Raw genomic sequence first — 17,288 nt, 5'->3', positions numbered from 1 at the left:
GCATAACAGTATTCATTATTTTTCACCACACCCAGTGCTCCATGCAATTCGTGCCCTTTATAATACATTTAGGCTTTTTAAAATTTATTTTTTGTACATGATACAAGGCATGGATCAAAGTTCTTTTCTTTTGCATATTAATATCAAGTTGTTCCAATGCCATTTGTTGAAAAAAAAAATCCTTTCTCCATTGAATTACCTTTATGCCTTTCTCAAAAATAAGTTGTCTATTTGTGTGGGTGTATTTCTGTTCCAGTGATTTGTCTATTTTTATGCCAGTACCACAATGTCTGATTACTGTGGCTTTATAATAAATCTTGAAGTCAGGTAGTATAAATTCTCCAATGTTCTCCTTTTTCAAACTTGTTTGGGTATTTTACATCTTTTGTAACTCCATTAGAATGTTAGGGTCAGTTTGTCAATTTCTTCATGAAAAGCCTGAAAGAATTATGATTGAGACTATGATTAGTCTATAGTTTAATTTGGAAAGAGCTAATGTCTTGACAGCACTGAGGTTTCCAATCTATGAGCAGAGTATGTCTTCCCATCTGTTTAGGTCTTTAATTTTCTCAGCAATATTTTGTAACTTTCAGTGCACAGCTCTTGCACATCCCTTATGAAACCTACCTGTAAGTATTTCATATTTTAGAGGCGTTAAAAAGAAAACTACAGGCTCAAAATGGCATCACTTAGGCCAAGTCAACATCCAAGAATTATATTATATTTTATAATATATATATTATTATATTATTTATACCTAAATAACTGCAGTTTCAGCCACCCAGGAGTATAACCCATAACCAGCCAACTGCAGCTGCCTGGTCCATACGAAGAAATTTACTGATTTATCCCTTCTGCTTTTTGTAGGAGGGTACCCTTGCCTACCCTTGCCTAAACAATACATTCCTTGCTAATAAATTCCTTTTTTTAATGCTCTCTGCCTTTAAAAACCTTTCTTTTGTTTAGTTCTGTGAAGCATTTCTTTGCTTGCTAGACAGGATGCTGCTGGATTCATGAATCAATTCATAAGACCCATTAAATCTTCAAACTTACTCTGTTGAATGTTTATTTAACAAGGGCTATGAGTAATGGTAGTTTTAAAATTTCAATTTGTGATATGTTTGTATTAAATAAAAATACACTTGATTTTTATATATTGCTTTCATATTCTGAAACACTTATTAATTCTAGTGTCTGCTTTGTGGATCCCAGAGGGTTTCCTATGTAGATGATCATATTGTCTGTGTATAAAGATCATTTTGCCTCTTCCTTTCCAAACTCAGTTCCTTTTTTTTTTTTTTTTTTTCTTTCCTTAATGCACTAGCTGGAACCTCCAGTACAGAATTATATAGAAGTAGTCTCTTGTTCCCAGTGGTAAAGGGAAAACTTTCGGTTTCTTACTATTAAGCATGATGTTAGCTATAGCTTTCTCACAGACGAAATTATTATTTGATCTATTTGATATTTGATATTGTTGAGAACTTTTATTAGGAATGTATATTGGATAAAAACAGAGAAGGAGACAAATCCTAAGAGTCTCTGAACTGCAGAAAACAAAGTGAGGGTTGCTGGAGGGGAGACTGGTGTGGGAATGGGGTAGCTGGGCGATGGCATTAAGGAGCGGGTGTTACATGCAACTGATGAATCACCTATTTCTACCCTGACATCAGTAAGACACTATATGTTAACTAACTTGAATTTAAATAAAGCCCCAAAAGAGTAATGAATATTGGATTTTATTGAGTGATTACCTATTGAGATAATAGTGTTTTTTTTTCTTTTTTAGTTTATGTAGTAAATTACATTGATGAGTTTTCAAACATAAACTAACCTTATCTTCCCAGAATAAATCTCATTTGTTCAGGATATAGTATCCTTCTTATATTTTATGGGATCTAACTTGCTAAGATTTTAAGTTTCACATCTACGTAAGGTTATTTGTTTGTAATTTTCCTTAATATCTTTGGTTTTGCTTATCAGAGTGATACTGGCCTTCTAGAATGAGTTGGGTAGTTTTTTTTCCTCTGCAATTTCTGGTAGAGTTTGTGCAGAATTGATATTGTTTCTTTCTTACATGTTTGGTAGTGAAGCCATCAGGGCCTGGAGTGTCCTTTGTAGATAAGTTTTTAAGCAACAAATTTCAATGTCTTTAATAGTGAGAGCCATGCTGTTACCTGTTTCTTCTCGAGGGAGTTTTGATAGATTGTCGTTGTTTATTTTTTTGTACTGGGATAAAATACCCATAACCTTTGCTATGTTAACAATTCTGTTTTTTAATTTAAGTAATCTCTACCCCCAGTGTGAGACTCGGACATAAAACTCCAAGATTAAGAGCAATGTGCTCTACCATCTGAGCCAGCCAGGCACCCTGGTCTTCTTTAAAGGAAATTCTCCATTTCATCTAAGTTGTCAAATTTATGGCCATAACCTTTTTCTAGTTATCCTTTCATTTTTGGTAGCTATTATTACCTCTCTCATTTGTGATACTGGTCGATACTGGTCATTGGTGTTGTTTTTTTTTTTTGATCCATTTGGATAGAGGTGTCTTGATTTTCTCAATTTCCTCGAGAGACTTAGTTTTTAGTTTCATTGATTTTTCTCGCCCCCCCCCACTTCACTTTGATATTTATTATTTCTTCTTTTATTTTTACTTTGTAGATTAAAACGTGGTTTTTGATGTTAAGGTCTCCCACATTTTTGCTGATTTTCTAGCAGTTGTTGGAGAGAGGTTTTGAAATGTTTCAACTGTAATTGTGGATTTGTAGGATTTTTCTTTTAGTTCTGTTTTTGTTTTTCCAGCTCTGTATATGCATTTAAGATTGCTATATCTTCTTGAAAGATGGATCACTTTATCATTATGTGATGTCCTTTTCTCTCCTTGGTAATTTTTCTTTATCTGAAGTCTACTTTTACTGGATATTTTTATAGCCACTCCACCTTGCTTTTAACTACTGTTTGCGTGTTATATCTTTCTCCTCCTATTACTTTCAAGCTACCAATATTATTATACTTGAAGTGAGTTTCTGGTAGACCACATTCAGTTCAGTTGTTTATAAAATAAATTTGTGGGGTGCCTGGGTGGCTCAGTGGGTTAAGCTTCTGCCTTCAGCTCAGGTCATGATTTCAGGGTCCTCGGACTGAGTCTCGCATCGGGCTCTCTGCTCAGCTTCCCCCTCTCTCTCTCTGCCTGCCTCTCTGCCTACTTGTGATCTCTGTTGGTCAAATAAATAAATAAAATCTTAAAAATAAAATAAATGAGGAAGTGGTGATGCAACATGGAGGCTTAAGTGGGTAGGAGAAGAATAAATGAAACAAGATGGGATTGGGAGGGAGACAAACCATAAGTGACTCTTAATCTCACAAAACAAACTGAGGGTTGCTGGGGGGAGGGGGTTTGGGAGAAGGGGGTGGGATTATGGACATTGGGGAGGGTATGTGCTTTGGTGAGTGCTGTGAAGTGTGTAAACCTGGTGATTCACAGACCTGTACCCCTGGGGATAAAAATATATGTTTATAAAAAATAAAAAGTTAAAAAAAAAATAAAAAAAAATAAAATAAATTTGTGAAATTCTATTTATGTATCTACTGGTGTATTTAGATCATTTATATTTAATTATTGATATGTTAGGGTTTACACTTGCTAGTTTACTTTGGTTTCTGTTCCATTTAGTTTTTGTTTTGTTTTTTTTCCCCTGCATTTCAGTAGATTACTTGAACATTTTTTAGAATTCTACTTTAATTTATCCATAGTGTCTTGGTGTACCTCTCTGTATAGATTTTGTGCCTTTGTTTATTGTGGATATTTTACCATATCATGCATACATAATTAATTATAATCTGCTGTTTGACATTATACCAGTTTGAGTGAAGCATAGAAACCATGTCTCCTTCAAATAGTAATTGCATATGACTCAATCATATCTCCTTTTAAATCCTCTTACCCAGGGCGCCTGGGTGGCTCAGTGGGTTAAAGCCTTGCCTTTGGCTCAGGTCATGATCCCAGGGTCTCTCTCTGATCTCTGTCTGTTAAGTAAATAAATAAAATCTTTAAAAAAAAAGATTTTTATTTATTTGACAGAGAGAGATCACAAGTAGGCAGAGAGGCAGGCAGAGAGAGAGGAGGAAGCAGGCTCCCCGTTGAGCAGAGAGTCCAATGTGGGGCTCGATCCCAGGACCCTGGGACCATGACCTGAGCCGAAGGCAGAGGCTTAACCCACTGAGCCACCCAGGCACCCATAAATAAAAATCTTTAAATCCTCTTACCCTGTCTTACTTGTAATTGTCTTTATTTCTTCTATATACATTGATAACTGTATGAGACATTGTTTTGCTTCAACCATCAAACTTAGAAAACTCAAGAGCAGAGTGAAAGTATTTAGCCACACTTTTATTCTTTTCCATTGTTCTTTTCTGCTGTTGTAATTTTTGTTTTATCATCATGCGTCTTGGCATGGATTTCTTTGAGTTCATTTGTTTAGGATTTCCTCAGCTTCTTGCATCTTAGATTTATGTCTTTTACCAAGTTTGAGAAAATTTCAAATCTTGTTAGAATACATTTTTAGTCTGACTCTTTCCCTCCTTTCTTTCTGTTACTCTGATGACATGAATTTTGGAATATTTGTTATAGTCTCACAGATCTTGAGGCTCTGTTCATTTTTTTTTTCCAATGAATTTCCCCCTTTTTATTCATACTGGGTAATTTCATGAAAGCTCATGGATTCTTCCCCTCTGTCTTCTCCATCATATTGCTAGGCCTATCCCAGTGAGTTTTATTTTAGTTTATACATTTCAGAAATTTCTTTTTGGTTGTTTTTCATATCTTCTGTTTAATTGTTGAGGCTTTCTAGTTTTTTATTTGTTTCAAGTCTTCATAATTGCTCACTGAAGCATATAAAATATGATGGCTGCTTTAAATTCTTATCAGATTTTTCCAACATCTATTTCATCTTGGTATAAGCTTTAACCTGTGCATCATCCTTTCTCCTTCAAGTTGTGATCTTCCTGGTTCTTAGTAGGATGAATGATCTTTTATTATCTTGGACATTTGGGGCCTTATGTTGTGAAATTCTGGTTTTTATTTAAATCTTTTGTTTTAACAGGCCTTCTTAGGCACTTCACTGGCGGAGTCTGGAGGTTCTGTGAAGTCTGAGTTCTTCACTTATTTTTCCATTGACAACTCTGGTGGTGTAGGGTGCCTCATCACCATTGGAGAGGGGTGGAAATTCAGTTTCCATGAAGCCTACTCTGACTCTACCCTGGCTGGGAGGGAGCGAGTGCCTTCTTACATTTTTTCCATGGGGTTTCCACTTAACCCATGGGAGATGAACCCATTGCTACTTGGAGGTGATGACTTTATTGCATCTCTTAAGATGATCACATGATTATCCTTTTGTCTGTTGATGACCATTTACATTGATTTTTGTGTATTGAAGTAACATTCAACTCTGGGATATTCAATCAATATCTCACTTGATCTTTATGGCTTACCCTGCTTGGTATTGCTGGATGAAATTTGGTAATATTTTACTGAGGATATTTGCATCTATAATCATGAAGGATATGGGTTAGTAGTTATCTTCTAATACCTTTGTCTGGTTTTGGTATCTGGGCAATGTGGCCTCAAAAAATGAACTGGGAAATAATTCATTTATTTTTCTTCTTTTTGGAATTCTTTGTGTAGATTGGGTATTATTTTTCTTAAATGTTTGATAGAATTTGCCAGTCAACCCATCTGTACCTGGAGCTTTTCTTGTTGGAGTATTTTTATACTGAGAATTTGATTTCTTTGATATATAACTATTCAGATTTCCTTTTTTTTTTTTTTTTTTTGTTAAGCTTTGGTAGTTTGTGTGTTTTGATGAATTCATACATTTTACCTAAGTTATCTAATTTATTGGCCTCAAATACAACATTCCATTATTATCCTTTAATGTCTGGGAGATCTTTTGTGATGACCCCTCTTTCATTTCTAGTATGGGTCATTTGAGTTTTCTCTCTTTTTATTTTTGATTAGTCTGCAAAGAAGTGATTGATTTTTTAAAAAGATTTTATTTATTTATTTGACAGAGGCAGAGAGACAGAGAAGGAACACAAGCAGGGGGAGTGGGAGAGAGAGAAAAATGTTCCCTGCTGAGCAGGGAGCCCGATGGGGGGCTGATCCCAGGACCCTGAGATCATGACCTGAGTCAGAGGCAGAAGCCTAACAACTGAGCCACCCAAGCACCTGAAGTGATCAATTTTATTAAAAGAACAGCTATTTGTTTCATTGATTGCCTTTATGTTTGGCTGCTTTCCTTTTTATTTCTGGTCTTTATGATTTTTTCCTTCTGATTTTTTTAGGTTTAATTTGCTCTTCTTATTTAACTGCTTAATTTTTAAGCTCTTAATTAGCCATTGACTTGAGATCTTTATTTTTTCTTATATAAAGTTTTATTCTGTAAATTTCCTTATAAATACTACCTGAACTACATCCTACAGATTTTGATATGTTTTCATGCAAATTAATGTATCTGAAGATTTTCCAGTTACCTTTCTTTTACTGATTTCTAGTTTAATTCCATTGTATTAAGAGAAGATGTTTTGTATGATTTTAGTCGTTTTAGCTTTGTGAATGTTTGTTTTATACCCAGAATGTGGTCATTTTGGGTGATTCTTTTTTTGTGTGCATTTGAGAAGAATGGAAGTTCTGTTGCTGTTGTGTAGTACATTGTATCAACTGTTTTGTCAATTTGGTTGATAGTATTACTCAGGTATTCTATATTATTAATTTTTTATGTATTTATTTTGTTGATTACTGAGCAAGGAGTTTTGAAGTCTCATAATTCTGGATTTACTTTTGCTTTATGTATTTGGAAATTCTCTTGTTGGGTGAATACACAAAGTTGTGTTGACTCTGTTGTTATGTATCTCCCTCTTCAGGTCTGATAGTGTTTGTTTTGAAGTCCATTTTGTTTGATTTTTAATGTAGTCACTCCTGCATTTTTTGATTGTTGGTTGCATGGAAAGTGGGTTTTTTTAATACCACAAATACTTGGTTTTCCTTTTTCATCCAGTCTGATGATTTAACTGAAGTTTTAAAATCATTTTTATTTAATGTAATTAGTGATAGTTCAATTTATTTTATTTTTTATTCATTTTTTCTTAAAGATTTTTATTTATTCGACAGAAATCACCAGTAGGCAGAGAGGCAGGCAGAGAGAGAGAGAGGGAAACAGTCTCCCTGCGAGCAGAGAGCCCAATGCGGGGCTTGATCCCAGGACCCCAAGATCATGATCTGAGCTGAAGGCAGAGGCTTTAACCCACTGAGCCGCCCAGGTGCCCTGATAGAATTGAATTTAAATTTACTGTCTTCTTGTTTCTTATTTGTCCCATTTGTTCTTTGTTCTTTTTTCCTCTTTTTTTGCCCTTTTGGTATTAATTGAGCTTTTAGAAATGATTCTATTTTATTTATGTTTTTTGTCAGTTATATTCTTAAAAGTTTCATGGTTGCTGCCCTCAGTTATTTAATGTATATCTCTACTTTATCCTGTCCAACTTTAAATGCTATCTTACCGTTTCATGACTGGTTTAAGAACCTTACACGGTGCACCTTCAATGCCTCTCCCTTCCCTTGCCATTATTGTCATGCATTTTACTTTTGCATGGTATTAACTCCTCAACACATTGATACGACTTTTTTATAATTACGTTCAATTAGCCAACATAAAGCACATCGTTAGTTTTTGATGTAGTGTTCGACGATTCATTAGTTGCATATAACACCCAGTGCTCATCACAACACAGGTCCTCCTTACTATTTTCGCATTAGAGAGTCAATTGTATTTTAGAATGATCAAAAACAGCTCAAAGAATTTCTACAGATATTCATTTCTCTGTGTAGATGTGGCATGATATTCCTTCTGAATGAAGAACTTCATGGATATTTCTCTAGCATGGGCCTTCTGGCAGTGAATTCTCTGCTTTTGTTCATCAATGAAAGTCTTATTTTGTCTTTATTTTTGAAAGCTTTTTTTTTTTTGTCTCTGTTTAGAATTTTGAGTTGACAGGTCTTTTGTTTTAATACTTTAAAGGTCTTATTCTCTTTTCTTTTGACTTGCATTGTTTTGGATACGTCTCTTTTAATTGTTTTGTTTCTCCCTCTGTGTTTTCTGTGTCTGGCAAGATATTCTCTTTATCCTTGGTTTCAGCCATTTGTACGTGATGTGTCCCCTTCAATACACTGAGTTTAGATTTTTCTGGTGGTGGTGAGCAGGAATAGGTCCAGCCCTGCTGTTGTACCCTTATGTGCTGCAGCAGGGGGAGGGAGAGGCAAGCTTAGGAACATGACATTTCTGTCAGACTAGCTCCAACAGGAACCAGTATCCTAAGGTGGCCCTTCCCCAGTGTATGTCTTAAACAGCACAAGTTAGATGCGTCAATGACTTCCTTTACTGAAGTTATCACCAGTGTTAATTTTCAGATAGTACCAGATAATTCAGAAGCGATATCACTGTAAAAATTATTTTTGTTTTTTGTACATAAAGGATGTTAGATTCAGTGAAGAATGGGACAAAGAAAAGGAGCTTAATGAGGCACCTAAAAAGGAAGAAGAACCCACCCTTCAGAAAGCTCTTCCTGCTTCAGGCAAGAGTGCGCTGGAGAAGAACCAAATTAATTTTGGGAAGAGTCAAATGACCAAAAGATTAGAGCCAAGTTTAAACTGGAAGGCCACTGTCGATTTCAAAGAGTATGTAGAAATTTGCACGAGGGGTTTTCAGATACATCCTCAGTAACCATGTTTGCCTAACTTTTAGCTTAGATTCATGTCAGAGCAATAGCGTACAGAGGAGATACTGACATCTCCGTCCAAAATACAGGTTGATGCCTCCCTGCTTCTCTTCATATTCCAGGTAGAAGGACTTGGCACAAAGAGGGTCACATGTGGGCACCAGAATCCAGTTCACTCAGTCAGGGCAAATGTCACGTGAAAAAGATGATAAAAGACACAGAGAAATCTCACAGGCCATGTAAACACAGCAGTAGGGACCTGATTAAGTAAGTTCTAGGAGAATTTAGAATGATTAAAATTATGTGAAGTTAATCAGGGAAGTCTTGAGAGAGACAGTGTCTTTTAACAGAACTTTTAAGTAAATACCATGGAAAAGCTAGAGCCTCCAAAAATCAACAGGCCTAAGAGAAGTGGACACTGATTTGATGAATGTCTGACAGATACAAGACTAGGTCCATTTAGGCCCTCTATAAATAGGCGCCAACGCACAGATTAACACCCAGTGTGACATCAAGACCAGTGACTCGAGCACTTTTTAAATTAGCAGAGAGGCTTACAAGTTTCAGCCCATTTTTAATGTTCCATGCAGTCACCTGAGTGGGTTAAGAAAGAACCGTCTTTGGGGCGCCTGGGTGGCTCAGTGGGTTGAGCCGCTGCCTTCGGCTTGGGTCATGATCTCAGGGTCCTGGGATCGAGTCCCGCATCAGGCTCTCTGCTCAGCAGGGAGCCTGCTTCCCTCTCTGCCTGCCTCTCCGTCTACTTGTGATTTCTCTCTGTCAAATAAATAAATAAAATTAAAAAAAAGAAAGAAAGAACTGCCTTCCAGCTGGTCACAGGGGACCCTCACCTGCAGGGATTGAGAACCGCAGGCTGATCATGTTTTGCAAGCAAACCCAGAGAGCAGGCTTGAAGAAGTCCCGAGGAGAGAGGAGATGCTCTCGCTCCTCTAATTCTCATAATCTTGAACTGTTCGATCTTTGTGACTCTATTTGAAGGAGTGGGAAACTGACACATAAATGGGCTGCTCTGTTACCTGGGAGGTGAATTTTTAAAATACCCTTTCCCAGGTGCTGACATTTTTCAATTATGAATTTACCTAACGGCGGATGTACCAAGGCCTGTGCTAAACCTGGGAACAGCTGGACAACCAGATCCAGGCACTGCCGCGGAGTTGGTTGGAGACGGGAAGAGACCAGGCAGCTCTCTCCCAGGGCAGGAAGCACTGAGAGTAGAAGGCTCAGAGTGGCGGATCTGCACAGTGACAGCCGCCTGTTCCTCATAAAAGAAATGGGGGGCGAAAAGTTCCTCCACTATAGAAAGTACATGGCTGTGCTGGAAAGACAGAAGGGGCCTCACAGGTGTCAGATGGGGCTGGAATTTGTGTAGTTTTCTGTATTAGGAAAACACATCCCTGGGGTGCATGAAAACAGTGGGATCTTTGTATATATTTCTATGTTTAATTTCCTATTACTCCACATAAATTAATTTTAAAAAGTTAATATATTTGCAGTCACAAAAATGTACTGAGAGACACCCAAGAGGAAAGACACGGGGGAAAACTTGAAAGGTCTGGACCAATTGTTTCCCCAGGAAGAGCACAGTTAGTCCGGTAAGTGTCTGTTAACATGAGCCCTTCTTTAAAGCCTGGCCTAGTTCACATGCACAAGACTAGTGTTCTTTCCATTAGAGCAGGATCCTCAGACACCTGTACTGACAGCTACTGGTTATAAAAATGATAATGTTGAAAATCTTTAAATGAACTTATAAGATAACCTCTTAGTGAAGAGTTATTTGAAAGACAGGGAGCTATGGATATAACCCGGTGCTGTTGGAGTGTTCTAGAAGTGTGAATTAAATCACATTGCTTGGTGGTGTTGGTTTCTTCTATCTCCTAGCTTATTTTCAGTCTAATTGTTCCATAAATTAATGAGAGAGTAGTACTGAAGTCTCCAACTATAATGGCAATTTTTCTGTTTCTCCTTTTAGTTCTATTTTAGCTTCATGCATTTTGCAACTCTGTTGTTTGGTGTGTACATGTTTGGGATTGATACGTCTCCATGATTATGTAATTTCCCTCTATATGTCCCTTGTCGTTTTTCTTTTTATTGATGTCGACTTACTCCAATATTATATAGCCACTTCTGCTTTCTTTGATTGCTTGCATGGTCTTTTTTTTTTTTTCTCCTTTTCTTCAAACTAATAATATCATTATATTTGAAATGAGTTCCCTGTAGGTAGCATTTGGTTGGTTCCCTTTTCTTTTTCTTTTTGGTTTATTAAGCTAAACTCTATCAACTGGTGTATTTAGATCATTTACCTTCAATGTCATTATTATTTTAGGGCTTGAATTTGTCATTATATATATATTTTTTTCTGTTCATTCTTTCTGTTTTTCATTCTGTGATTTTCTTTCTCTCCCTCCATTCTCTCTAACCCCCTCTTCCATGAAAGTCTTTTTAAATCTATTCCATTTTGGAGCATGGTAAGAGAATGGGTAATTTTTAACAATTTTTGAGATTCTATGATTCTCTTAGTTCTTCTAGATCTTATTGAAATCTTGGGTTTTAGCAGGCCTTCTGGGATACCACATTGGTGGGATAAGGTGTGTGCTGCCTCCTCAGGTGAGACAAGGAATTACAAGTTTTCAAGTAGGCCTTCATTGACACTTGGGGAGGTGGGTGAGGGGCTCCTTATTATTTCTTAGTGGTAATGGAAGTTCAAGCTCTGTTGTTACCACCCTGTCTGTGAGAGGGAGGAACACCCTGTTAATTTGTCAGTGGGGGTTGGGGTTGGTGAAAGTCCTGACTCGGCATTAGGCCTCCTCTGATACCACCCAACATGGGGATTAGAGAGCTTTGCTGTAGTCTGACAAAGTTAGAACACCAAGCTCTCTGCTTGGCCATTGCTCGCAGAAGTGGGGTTAGGCCACCGTGTTTTCTGTGGTGTTGACTAGAATAGATCATTTGTTGCCTAAAAGTTTTCTTATTAAGTTGCTCTTTTTCTGGTCCTCTGAGAAGAAAGAGCAGGCTTTTCTTAGGTCGTTTTTTTTCCTGTGCCCACTGGTGTTTCTGCATCACCCTCTTCTCCAGGACCCAATCTGGGATACATGAGACAAAAAGAAAATCCAAGTAACTCACCATTGTGTTGCTCCTCCAGTCCGCAGATCTCGATAGAGTCTTTCTTCTTCTTTCTACCTGTTAGAGCCCTCTCATGTTTGTTTTATATGCAATATCCAGGATTTTTATGTACTTAGTGGGAGGATTAAGGAAAAGTATATCTACTTCATCTTTTCTGAAATAAATGTTTGGCCATAAGTGTTTCAATTTTAAATCAAATTTTAGTGAGTCAGAGAAGCCTAGAGTGATAGATAAGGGTAAAGGGGTAGTATATCCAAGCAACAACCATGACTCTGACAAAAATTAGAACTTCTCCATGTTTCTTCTTGCTTGAGGGGATATAATTATGTGGTAGAGAAGTATTTCTTAAGGTGGAGTCGCTAGCTCAAAGAAATATTGAGGTTTGCTTCTTTTTACCTCCTGAATGTATGGTTGCTGTGGGGCAGGACAGGATGGGAACCTTATAAAATAGGGAAAGCCATTTAAAGTTATAGGTCAACAGATTCATCAATGGAAAAAGAGAACAGCTTTCCTCTGGGGTACTGATTTTTTTAATGTGATGTGGGGGTAAGGGGGGTAAACTCAGTGCACTCTGCTCTTAACTCCAGAAGCTTTTTAGTCTAAGGGAAAGTACATTTACAGATTCTCCAGGGAATACAGGTTAATTTAGAATATATTTCTATCTCATACCTTTGGATTACGTTACACTGATTCTTAAGTCAGCCTTATCTACCAGATTTTGCTCTCTAACCGATTTCCTGCCATTTGTTGAACCAGAGAATACATTACCCCGACACCCATCACATAGCTTGCTGAATTGAACAGGCACTTCAGTTCGGGACTGCAGTTTCTCTCCGCTGTAGCCCAGACGGCACAACAGTGCCATTCTGCCTGACTCTCTCTGCCACAGCACCTTTGAGAAATTTTTTAAAAATCAGAGAATGTTAAAAACTGGTGAAACTCAATATTTAATTGTATTGTTTCAATTCAGTAAGCAAACGTCAATAAATACAAATACAATTCAATAACTAAATTTAAGTAAATATAAACACAAATAACCCAGGTTATTTAGCCACTATGTCTTGTGCTGCCCTTTTGTACAGCACAGCCATTGGACAAATACTTGATGCCCTTGTACATTTCTTACTATTTTCCTTACAGTTATTGCATGCAAAGCGATAATAATGACCTGTACTTGATATAGAGACAGGGGTTCATTTATCTCCTCACTTAGATCTTACCAAAGATCTTCTAGAACTCAGGTGTTGGTATCTTTTTCATTGCTTATGTTCATATTGCTGAAATATTAATGATTATAACTACATCCATGTTGTAGCATAAATATATTTATTACATGTGGTGGTTGTTATTGCTCTCAGTAAGAGTGCTGAGAAGATTGAGGAGATTATCAGTGAGAGCTCCTCAGAGAGTGAGGAAGATGAAGAACCACCTGATCATCGTCAGGAAGCAAATGCAGATTTGCCATCGGAATATTGGCAAATTCAGAAGCTGGTGAAATATTTAAAGGTAAGACAGACCTTTCGTATTGTGTTTACAATGATTATTTTAATTCTTCTGCCAAAAATGTATATTCTGCTCCCAAGTTTATTATGTTTCTTTCAAATAAGGTGCATGGGGGAAGGTCTAACTACCCTGAAGATAGCAAGGTTAGTTCTCATGTTGCAGCCAGGCTGCCTGGGTACCAGCCCTCTCCCCTGGGCCACAGTAGTGAGCAGATACTGACTTAACCACCATTTTACAACTTGTAGTATAGTGTGGCGGCAAGAGCTTGGATTTTTTTGAAGCTGGACTACAACTAAATTCTAGGCTGTGTCACTTACTAGCAGTATGGCTATTGGTTGTGGTTTTGAGCCTTATTTTTCTTAACCTATGGAATAAAGTTAATATCTGCCCTATAGGAATTCTTTAGGGTTGGAAACATATTTGAAAGATGTGGCATAATGTTTGGTACATTGTAGGTGCTTAAGATATGTATCAGTTCCATTTCATTTCTCTCAATGTAACATGTATGAAAACATGTTACATAATAATGGCCTATATAATGTATTTAAGACTTGAATATGAGCAGGGCAAGGGAAATGATTTGCCAAAACCCAGATTAATATTAATGGATAACTGATACTGGTGGTGTCTAAGGTAGGCCAAGTCTAAAGCTGTAGTTGAGAAGTACTTATAAAGACAACATTTTTAGTTACCTCATAATTCCTCCAGCTTTTCTACGTCTTTGATCAAATGAACCAAGGGCATTTGCCAGTGGCTTTGCATATGTAAAGATATTATGTGGCTCTTAAATTACTGAAGGGTACTTTTCTGATGCCTTTGAGGTCCTTCAAAGCTGACAGGTAAAATAGTTTATATGCACATTTTTGTGAATTCAAAAAACACCCTCTGCAGGGGACACAGCCTAGCTGAGAAAAATTCCTTTTGCAAGAAAAATATGCCCCCTTTCTTAGCATGACCCCAGCTGCAATTCCCTGCATTTCTCAGAAAAAAATTCTGTTTTCCTGAATCTTGAATCCAAGAAAAATTAGTCAAGAAATTGGGAAATTGGGAAAAGGTATTCTAATTCTCCATGGTGACATAGTCAATGGCCAAACCAGAACCTGAGCAAGCAAATAAAATATTTACATTGTTGGGCGCCTGGGTGGCTCAGTGGGTTGAGCCGCTGCCTTCGGCTCAGGTCATGATCCTCAGGGTCTTGGGATCGAGTCCCGCATCGGGCTCTCTGCTCAGTGGGGAGCCTGGCTTCCTCCTCTCTCTGTCTGCCTCTCTGCCTACTTGTGATCTCTCTCTGTCAAATAAATAAATAAAATCTTTAAAAAAATATATTTACATTGTTAAAAAAGGACAGGAGCTTCTATGAAGCAAATCCTAATGCCCCCCTTGGCTATACTTTTGAAAGCTTCTTAACAATTTGACCAATGTCAATGCAAAATAAAAGAATTTTTTTGTGTGTGTTTGGAATATTTGTCGTGAAACAAAAATCAAGACCATTGGGATAGTTAATGTTTTGTTTTAAAATTTCATCTTATAATAATAATATCTTATAAATAGTAAATATTTTTAGATCATCTTTCAATTTTAAAATGGCTTTGACTTGGGATTTTGTGGTCATCTTGCCCTGTTTTAGTATTATCAGATATCAGGTAGAGTTCATTTTTACATGTTATTGCAAATGATACATTTAAGGGGTTTTTTTATTTTTAATAGAAAATCTCTGAAATTTTTAGCATCTTGATCACAAAAAAATGATTTACTTTTTATTATTATGGAAAATGTTCACTATTATGGTCATCATTATTACCTAAAAGCATACAAATAAAATTTGAGAAAAGACATGGAATTAATTATTTCAAGAATTCCTGAGAATTTGGGGGAATTTTGATTTCTTATTCCAGGAGCTTGAATATTCATACCTATCGGGAATTTGGAAATTCTAGCAGGAACACAAGCTGCAGTTCAGGCCCCATGGTCAGACACAGCCCCCTGGTAGGCATCTTCTCCTGCAAACCATGCAGTCAAAACACTGGCCGAACCCACCACACCTATCACCAATGTCCAGACTCAGGAGACCTTCCCAATGGTACCCCTGCTCCTTCACTGAACAGTGGATCTTCCCATTCTCTCTTTTCTCATAAAGCACATGTCACTCTGGCAAGAAATGGCACTAGAAAACTTTGCCACCCAGCCTTGGAACACCTTGAGCCAGATGGGTGCTGCAGCTCAGACATCACCTTTTGGAAGAAGATTGTTAAGAGCCCTGGTGTTTATCCAAAGAATTCTGGTCTCTTAACTCTATTCCATTAGTCACAGGAAATAGTCAATGGGGGAAGAAGCAGGGATGGGCCAGGTGGCAGACTAACAGAGCAGTTAGAAGCATGACCTTCCATGCTAGAAACACTCTGCTTGAGTCCGTGGTCTGGCCTCTTACTGGCTCAGCAGCCTTGGGGCAGTTCACTGACCTCTCAAAGCTTCAGTCTTCTCACTGGTCAAGGTGGCAAAAATAAAAGTTCTCATGTTTTAGGATTATTATGAATTTCAAATAAAATCCAACACACGTTAAGTGCTTTGCAGAAAGTACTCAAGACTTGTTAGCAATAACTATGACTTCTATTACAAATTATTACTGTAGACAACATATGGCATGGAGTCTTCTTGACTTGCACATCTGGCCCTCAATTTTTGCTTTAAATTTTCTAGTAACCAATAAAAGGAGGGAACTGTAGTGAGTTAATACAGTGAGGGAAAGGCTCTTACCCTCATAAGGTAAAAATAGCCCAGTTGCCAACGCATGTAACTGATCCTGGGACTAAGAGCAGAAAGAATTTTCTCCCCGAGGACTTAATGAAGCAGACAGTGAGTGTGGTAGTGAATGACATCCTTAATAATATCCTCCCAGTGAACATGGCAATGAGAGCTTCTCATAATAGCCTAACTATTGAATAACTGTCTTGAGTTTTTCAACTATTTAGGATAAGTCCATTTAATATGAAGCCAAAAAGGGATGCACTATTTCTGTCCCAGAACAGCTAAGGAAAACATTTATTGATGAAGTGCTACTTAAGCTTGCACAAGTTACTCATCAATAAATCATGTGCAAATGTGATACTTTTGGCCAGACAGTAAATTGCTTGGAATTATTATAGTTCCCACAGGTAGATATTCTTAACATAGCCAATAAAAGAAAAAGTATATCTACAAATGATTTCAAGCTTTTTTGACACAGATAAATGTTTTATGTGGGGACACGAAAGGATATTAAAAGTCTATGAAATGCAAAATTCAATGTCTCCAGGTAATCTCAAAATAAATACACCTGACATTTTAATTTGCAAACTTGTGCCTTAAATGTAGGCTTATACTAGCAGAGAAATGTTAATGTTGACCTGACTTTCTACTTACCATTTTCCAAGTACAGCAATGTCTGATTGTTTAAAAAAAAAAAAAAAAAAAATTGATGAGCTCATTAATACCCAAACAGGTCAACGAACTATAGCTTGTTATTTATCCAAAGCTATGAGCTCAGATCTTGGCATGTAAGTAAAGGGAGTTTGTATTTAATTATTTGGCTTTGACATACATTCATTTCAACTTACAAGTTTTATATACATATATATTCTTTTAATCTGGATTTTTAGAACACAGTTTAATTTTTAAACTAATGAAGACCTTGCATTTTTACTCACCAACCTTCCAACTTCTGTTTTCCCAAATGACTGGTGACACTGTGCCCTAATTCTAAATGAAGCAATAAACCACCTTTTCAACTTCCTTAGCGAGAAACACTTACATTCTGCCTTCTGCTATCTTTATGGTTCAGCTTGTCTGTCCCGTCAGCTACGTGAATAGAAGGACCATATTAAACTCATTTCTGAGTTTTGCGG

At 37.1% G+C, this 17,288-nt stretch overlaps 1 protein-coding gene across 4 annotated transcripts in view; it reads left to right on the top strand.

Annotated features, from left to right (window-relative positions):
• Positions 1 to 17,288, top strand: part of ODAD2 (outer dynein arm docking complex subunit 2) — a 183,169-nt gene that overhangs the window by 21,086 nt on the left and 144,795 nt on the right. For all 4 annotated transcript variants that reach the window (XM_082740871.1, XM_082740870.1, XM_082740869.1 and 1 more), the window contains 3 exons: positions 8,523 to 8,725; positions 10,278 to 10,376; positions 13,263 to 13,410. In XM_082740871.1, coding sequence (XP_082596997.1) covers positions 8,523 to 8,725; positions 10,278 to 10,376; positions 13,263 to 13,410 — 450 coding nt within the window. The remainder of the gene's footprint in view (positions 1 to 8,522; positions 8,726 to 10,277; positions 10,377 to 13,262; positions 13,411 to 17,288) is intronic.

Source organism: Mustela nivalis (assembly GCF_964662115.1).
Source record: "Mustela nivalis genome assembly, chromosome: 7".
Classification (NCBI taxonomy): Eukaryota; Metazoa; Chordata; class Mammalia; order Carnivora; family Mustelidae; genus Mustela; species Mustela nivalis.
The sequence above is the reverse complement of the archived record's forward strand: the minus strand, read 5'-3'. Positions and strand labels throughout refer to the sequence as shown.